Raw genomic sequence first — 7,995 nt, forward strand, 5'->3', positions numbered from 1 at the left:
GTTTCGACCAGGTTTCCATGGGCATAATGCGTTCGGTGGGTGTTTCCCCTTCTAAAACAGCCAGCACAAGTAAAGGGTAAAAACAGCCGTCTTTACTTCAAAACACTACCAAGTAGGCCTACCAACATTATTTCGTTGACCTGTGTACCAGTAGAATAGAATCCCGTGTTTTTATACTCCATTTAGCAGGGTTCCTTCCGCGCGCGCTCCCGCGGTTTTCCTGTTTACACGCGATGCTTCGAGAATGTTCGTGTATTTGCGCGAACGTTCGGACGTACGTGTGTTATCGAAGCGCCTATATCTCCAGCCCTCTACTCTTGGACCGGATCAAAATAACAAACGCAAACCGGTACGGTTTAAAAGCAGAGATAGGAAGATTTCGTCTTAAATTTGATTCAGCACTTGAATTGAGTGAAACGATCAAGCAGTCTCCTTCGCGAGGTTGATAGTGTGAAGTGAACATTGTTTTTCATGATTGCATCAACGTTCTAACTTCTAATTCTAACTAGGTTTTGCTGTTGCCAGTGCAGTGCCGTGTTAGAAATCGAAACACAATTTACTACCAACCCGTACCTAACGCGAACGACACGTTAACTAGTCGACAAATTGCCTTTTCGACTTCGGGAGTAGTCGTCCAGCTGTTTTCATCGGACAGAGTGAAAAGATCTGCTACGAATCTATTGATTGAAGAAGGAAAATAACTCTTGCTTCCTTCATAAAGAAGAACAATATTTTGTCCGTGTTTGTGAAAAAACCGTGGTTTGTCCGTGGATGTGAAAAAGTCAAAGATAGCTGTCATCTATGACAAAAATGGGGAAAGATTACTACAAGGTGCTCGGGGTAGCCAAGGGTGCCACCGACGATGAAATCAAGAAGGCGTATCGGAAGATGGCACTGAAGTATCATCCAGACAAGAATAAGTCAAAGGGAGCGGAAGAAAAATTCAAAGAAATAGCAGAAGCTTATGAAGTTTTGAGCGACAAGAAAAAGAAGAACATTTATGACAAATATGGAGAGGAAGGCCTGAAGGGAGGTGGAGGTGCCCCACATGGAGAACAAGGAGGAGAGAACTTCTCATCATGGACATTCCATGGCGATCCCAACGCAACTTTCACAAGCTTCTTTGGTAACAGCAACCCATTTGACATGTTTTTCAATGTTGGTGGCATGGGTGGCCAACAAAACACTCGGTTTAATTTCGCAGGTGGCCAACCTGAAGCAATGGACATCGATGATGATTTTGGGTTCGGTGGTGGGTTCCCAGGCCCTGGATCCCACCAAACACGAAGCAACAGTCAAAGGAAACGCCAAGATCCACCAGTACACCATGACCTTAGGGTCACGCTCGAGGACGTTTTCCGTGGGTGCACGAAGAAAATGAAAATCAATCGTCGAGTAATGAATGAAGACGGCCGAACAACAAGGACTGAGGACAAGATTCTTGAAATCAATGTGAAGCCAGGATGGAAGGAAGGCACAAAAATCACATTTCCCAAAGAAGGAGATCAAGGTCCTAAGAGAACTCCTGCAGACATTGTTTTCACCCTCAAAGACATACCACATTCAGTGTTCAACAGAGATGGCAGCAACTTAGTCTACAAAGCTAAAATTCCACTAAGAGATGTAAGTATTTAAACTGGCTTTAGACTCCTACTTTAGACTAGTTATATTATTACTGCACTCGTACAATGTATGTATGTAATACAAAGTTTTGGGAAATTTTGAAAATGGGTGGATAGACCCTAGTGATTCTTTACAATTTCCATATATTTGGATGCCCCTGTGGATATATAAAAAGCACTAGAAAATTCAGTACCTAAAACACTTCTGCTTTCGTGAAAAATTGAATATAAAAATTCACTGGTGCTCCCTGTAAATTTTCATAAATTTCAAATACTGCCTACGGCCGTACCATAGTAGCTGCGACCATGAAAATCTTAGAATATGTAGTTGTAATATAAATTCCAAACGGGAATAGCTAATCGGTCGATTTTAGTCAAGAAACATTGTTTTATAACTTAATAATATCTTGACCTTGAGAGGGAGCTATACAACATAAAGAGTTTATCATTTACAATTTCATAACTTTAGACTCGATTTCAACCGCGACAACGATTACTTAATATTGTAGGATCACATGCTTCCAATATGTTCATTTGAACCAAATTCATAACCTATTATTACCGGACACTATTTCTTCATACTACAGAAAAGCTTTTCAATGAAATGTCTTGAAAAAATGGTGACATACACATGTACAAGTTTGATGCATTGAATCTGAAGCGTTTTATAGCGAGGGTCATCATAACAACGGAACCATTCAAGTTCTAAGCAAAGAAACATGCTCTGTAACGTGGGTTGTTGTCAATTTTGCAAGAAGCTTGCAATTTCTGTTATTTTATACAGAAGGGAAAGTGCACTTGCATATCATGCACTGTATCTCCTTGCATATCATGCACTGTATCCCCTATCCCTCCTTTATCACATGCAACTGATGCAAGTATGGTATGATGCACAGTTTGTAGATGTTGATGCTCCTGCTGTGTACCATGGTTATATATCGCTGAGAGCCAGAAGGGTGTTAACTTCTAATGGCATTGTATACACACAATATGTCTGTATGTCATATACATAGTACACACACTAGATCTTGTCTGAGTGCCCTTCTGGTTATCAACACATGATACACAATGCATGATCTACTAGTACTATTAGCATTAGTGGCTAACGATGAGTCAAATTCAAAACACCAAACCTGTCACCTGTTTGGCATTTTAATATCATGGTGCTGGTGAAGCAATTCCTCGTAAACGCAATTTGTGTTCTAGAATGTGGATCATCATGGCTATCTAGATGCTTGTTGCTGAGCAATGCTGACTGACAGCTATCCAGCTTAATTGTGTTTCAAAGTCTGAAGGGTTAAGACAAGTTGTTGCCCTAGCCACATACCGGTAGTGGGGGAAGCTAATTCATTCGCTGTCGATCAGGGGTTTTATTTGATCTATCCATCCCTTCTTGAGAAATAGAGTTAACTGAAAGGTCAGGCAGCTCAAGCTTTGTTTTCATATTTAGAATATCTTGATTGAACAATTTAAAGTTGTGTAGGCTTCACTCAAAGCAGTATTAGAGTAGAGGTGTCATGGTCTAGTCACTCTAGTGGATACGTCACTGGACTGTGGATCACGTAAAGTTTGCGGTTCAAGTCCCGCCGTGGCACTAATATCCTTTGGCAAGACAATAATAATACATTTGTCTCTCTCCACTGAGTGGACTAGCTCTGACATTTTGGGGTCCCTAATAAATAGAAATATAGCCTGTAGCCTTATACCTTGAGCCGCAGACATATATACTTTATCACAAATTGAATTGTATGATTTGAGGAACATTTTCGGGGCAGGTACATGTAGGCGACAAACAGGAGTAGATTTGCAGCTGTACTCGTCTACACGTCTACACGTGTGAGATAGTAAAGAGGGTCACATTCATGTAATTTAATCAAATGAACATTGGAACTTTACAGTGGCTATTGGCAAGGACCCAATAACTGCAGTAGTTTGATGACAAATGTATAGTGAATACATGTACATGTAAGCAACAGGCTAGTAATGTGTGGGACTACATTTCATCCCTCACATTTCCCCCTTCAACATGTACAAGTTTGCCTGGTATGTCTATATCAAGAAAATGGATTGCTCCATGTCATGCTAAGAATATCTTCATACTAAATATATCTCTTCTCTTTTACATTCTTGTAATGAATATTGTACATTGTATGGTACATCAGTAGGCAGGAATAAATTTCATCTTTCAGCATACCGTATTTGCCGGCGTATAGGCCGCAGTATTTTTGGAAGAGAAAATATCAAAAAGTCGGGGTGCGGCCTATGCGGCGAAAGAGTAAATTTTTTTTTTTTTTTTTTAGTTTTTTTTTTTTTTTTTTTTTTAGTTTCGATTTATGGCGCTATGCCTGGCAATGTCTCCCAGCTCAGTAATCAGTGTGTTGACTCACCACTCGGAAACTACAACAACACTAAAATTTGACTGTCATCTTGGTTTGAAAGTAATCTTTCTAATAGATCTCAATATGTAGTTTATAATAATAGTTCCTCAAATTTTTTTCTATAACAAATGGTGTACCACAAGGTACACCACTGGTACCATAGGTACTTTATTGTTTTTAATTCACATTAATGATCTTACACATTCTTCTAAAAACGACATTGTTACTATTATTTGTGACAAGTTTACAAGCACAAATCAGCGCCTTTAACTGCACCTCAATGTTAAATGAAGGTCCTTCCACGTGTGGGTTTTCGGCAGCAAAACAACAACAAAAAAAACAAAAAAAAAAGTTTTTTTTTTTTTTTTTTTTTTTTTTTTTTTTAAATGTCAAAATCGGGGGTGCGGCCTATGCGGGGGTGCGGCCTTATCGCCGGCAAATACGGTACCTACATGTACACTATTATTCTTTTGGGTTGAGGTTTACAAGTTCTTAAATCAGACTTTGATGGCAGACTAAGCCCTCACCCTGGTTGAGTTTCCACATCAACGTGGAGCTAGCTAGCTGCCAGACATTCCTGTCTCTCTGCCTCATAGCCAGCATCTCATAAACACTTGGCCTACTTTGGTATTTGCCACAGTCAGGGGGTCACGCGATATTTATAGGTCCCTGTCATTTGGGACAACCCAGAGCATCATCAATACTGCCTTCGTCAGCCGCCGCTGCCTACTCATTAGGTGCATAGTGCGAGTCTTCAGTCTGGTGAAGACGCACGAGACAAATAGCTGGATATTTTGCCAAACCGTGGAATATTTTGCAAACAATCCTGACCAAATATCCCGCTAATTGCAACTTCGGGCTGATGAACACTCAAATTAGCTGGATACAGTGGATAGTTTGCGATCGGGATACCGTAGTTCAAATAGCGGGATATTTGGCAATCTCGAGCTAGTGAAGACAGGCCTACTGCCTACTCACTGGCTGGCGCGACCTATGCGCAATCCTTAATCCAAATCGTAAATGTGTAATAACTGCAGAGGGTGCAACAGCTCTGCAGGAGACAATAATTGCAACCTTGACGGGCCTGAACAGAGGCCATTTTTCGCAGAATGCATCGTGTGAGAGGAGGGGGAAAGTGGGTCACTGCCTGTATGAGATGACCGTGCTAATTACTTGGAAGGTCGTGCCTGATAATCATTGAAGAGCCATTACAAAATCATACATAATGATAAGTCGACATGTACATGTACATGTATGTGACAATGCAATTGGGCACGTCATTGGCAAATCGTTAAGAAAACTGGTATGCGCATCATGTACAGTACATGTGTTCATGGGCAAAGGTGACAGTAATAAGCCTTGGGATGAGGCATGCACTAATAAACATGTAGGATTCCGGATACATACAATGTGAAGTTTTGACAATCAGAGATCCCCATTAGTCGCCCACATGTCACATGGGCCTACGTGTATTCAGGGAGATGTTAGGTTGTAGTGTCCGTCAGTGGCGGATCCAGCGGAGGGAGGGGGGGGGGGCCTGGGCCGGTGGGCCCCCTCCCCTGGCCCCCAAAAGTAGGTTTTTAAAAAAAGATGGTAACGTTAATTTTGCATTAAAAAAAAACTCACATGGAAGCGTGACCACTTGATACTTCATAGTGTGGTTTGCTCAAGCTGTAACTTGTAAGAGCCAAGCATAAAACAGACATTCCCCACATTAATTAATTTCCTTTTATGAGTGTTGGTCGCATCATTAAGTGGGATATGACCACCTATGCAGAAGTCTTTGCTTTGCACTGAGTTTCTGAGCTTCACATTACAATCTTAGAATCTTCTATAATATTTTCATAATATCCCTCTTGTTTGCTACTTGACATCTTTCTTACATTTAGTTTGAAGAACCAAATAACTTTGTTCTCTTACTTAAGTTTAAAAGTAAACTTTCTTTGTGTACAAATTTATTAATCTAAATTTTTTCTTTCTCTATTTTTCTTCTTCTATCTTCCAGGCCTTGGTAGGAACAAGCCTCAAAGTACCGACCATCGAAGGACGAACGATAACAGTTCCATGCAAAGAAGTAATCAAGCCCAACTCAAGAAAACGAGTGACCAGTGAGGGGCTCCCGTACCCCAAGCAACCCAGTCGCCGCGGTGACCTCCTCATCACCTTTGACATCGTATTCCCTGACCATCTTCCTAGCACTACCAAGGAAATCCTATCCGACTGCCTACCATCACCATGATGTGACCGGAGTTGGTCCGTGGAATGTTTTTGAACCTTTCCACATCGGGGGTCAACCGTCGTCGTAATGATGCGACTATCATTGCAAGAGACATCTTATCGATGGATTGAATGGCAGGCAAGAAGGAGATATGTGGAAGGGCCTCTCTGACTGAACAGGGTGTGGTGGATGAGGACGAGTCAAAGAGATTGAATGAAATGAAATGGAGGAGGATCGAGGAGGAGGAGGATGTATCTAAGTCTACAGCTAGGATTATGTTGGTGGTATGCAGACTGAAGAATCCACGAGTAAACTCTATCCACAGGCACACAAGGAGGAATGTGGTGCTATCCAATGTTGTATATGGAGAGAACATCATGAAGATATCATTAAGATTACACCAAATATCTTAAAGAGATCAAACTAATGCCATGTCTTATAAAATCATCATTAATTTAACACCATATTTTATACAAAGAATTATTGCTCATATCTTCAAGGGTATCTTTTTTTCTCTATGGGGGTAGTGTATTGGTATTATTATAGGTTTATGGTTTCAAACAATCTGAAATGCTTTCATTTTTGTTGAACTATTGTGATAGAGGGTTAGAGACATTCATATAATATCCTGTTTATTTGTTGTATAGTAGGTATGCAATAATGCAATATTAGTCACTGGTTCACCCTTTTAGTGCGTCTTTGGCTGTTTTAGTTGAGACTTTTCTCTCTCTGTACCTGTACAAGAACTAGAAGAAATCAAAGTGTGCCGTGCCGTCGACGATCAAATGAAAATTTAAAAATAACCTCTGGCACATCAGAACAATGCTGAACAGGATGAAACTGGGCAGCATTGTAAAATCTATGTCATTCACAAGTCCCAACAATGAAAATGTCGTATATATGTTTTGGATCAAAACAAACTGCCATCTGCCAAAACAAGCAATGTTATTTCAATCCTGTATAAAAGATGATATCACACATGTCAAACGTCGTTGCAGCAAACTTGTATTTCACTTTCACTATCAAGCTTTTCAATATCATATTCATTACTGTGTTGTCTGAAATATTGTTCCTTTTTCTTTTTTTTTTTTCATATTATATATGGAAAGGTATAAACTAACAAATTGATTTTTTATATTTTCTTAAATAACATTTAGTCCATGCAATTCTGATGTACATGTACATGTATACGTGTACACATATATATCTAAATGACTTTTATGAATATTGTATAATATTGTAAATCTATAGCTTTTAAATCAACAAAGGACATGTCTGTACTTTATAGAAGTATCTATTGTAAAAAGCATTTTATTAAATATTTTGTTCTCTTTAAATGGAGGGCTTGGTTAAAATAATAAAGCTAATATCTTTTTATTGAAAAAGTACACAACTTATTTTGTCATAGTGTTGCAGTTATTTGTTGTAAATAGTGAAAATGGAAAAGTGATTATATGCTACATGGCATTCAAGCATGATTTAAAGGTGAAGATCTGTTTTGGAAACGCCCCCCCCCCCCCCTCTCCAAAAATGAAATGGAAGCTCTTATTACCAATCATGTAAAAGAATATGTTTTTTGACTAATACGTGATGATACAAATTTTGCAGAGAAACTGCCTACTAATTGATATGTTTGGTAAATTATTATATCTATTTGGACCTGATAGATATCACGCACGTGTCGCGTAGTCCCATACATCTTTCTGTGTACAGTGCTTGTAACTTTACCAAGACTGGGCCAAATTTCTTATCATTTTGATGATTCCAGAACCTTGCA

At 39.5% G+C, this 7,995-nt stretch overlaps 1 protein-coding gene across 1 annotated transcript; it reads left to right on the forward strand.

Annotated features, from left to right (window-relative positions):
- Nucleotides 1-307: 307 nt before the first annotated feature.
- Nucleotides 308-7,603, forward strand: LOC752244 (dnaJ homolog subfamily B member 1). The gene is made up of 2 exons (XM_001175481.4): nucleotides 308-1,623; nucleotides 6,006-7,603. The coding sequence occupies exons 1-2, from the start codon at nucleotides 802-804 to the stop codon at nucleotides 6,237-6,239; spliced, it is 1,056 nt and encodes a 351-aa protein (XP_001175481.2). The 5' UTR covers nucleotides 308-801; the 3' UTR covers nucleotides 6,240-7,603.
- The last annotated feature ends 392 nt before the right edge of the window (nucleotides 7,604-7,995 follow it).

The sequence above is a fragment of the Strongylocentrotus purpuratus genome, unplaced genomic scaffold (assembly GCF_000002235.5).
Source record: "Strongylocentrotus purpuratus isolate Spur 01 unplaced genomic scaffold, Spur_5.0 spur5_contig_828, whole genome shotgun sequence".
In the NCBI taxonomy this organism is placed as follows: Eukaryota; Metazoa; Echinodermata; class Echinoidea; order Camarodonta; family Strongylocentrotidae; genus Strongylocentrotus; species Strongylocentrotus purpuratus.

Coding starts and splice junctions, on each gene's coding strand:
- LOC752244 (XM_001175481.4), top strand. CDS start 802: ATGACAAAAATGGGGAAAGATTACTACAAGGTGCTCGGGGTAGCCAAG. Junction 1,624..6,005: donor CTAAAATTCCACTAAGAGAT/GTAAGTATTTAA, acceptor TCTATCTTCCAG/GCCTTGGTAGGAACAAGCCT.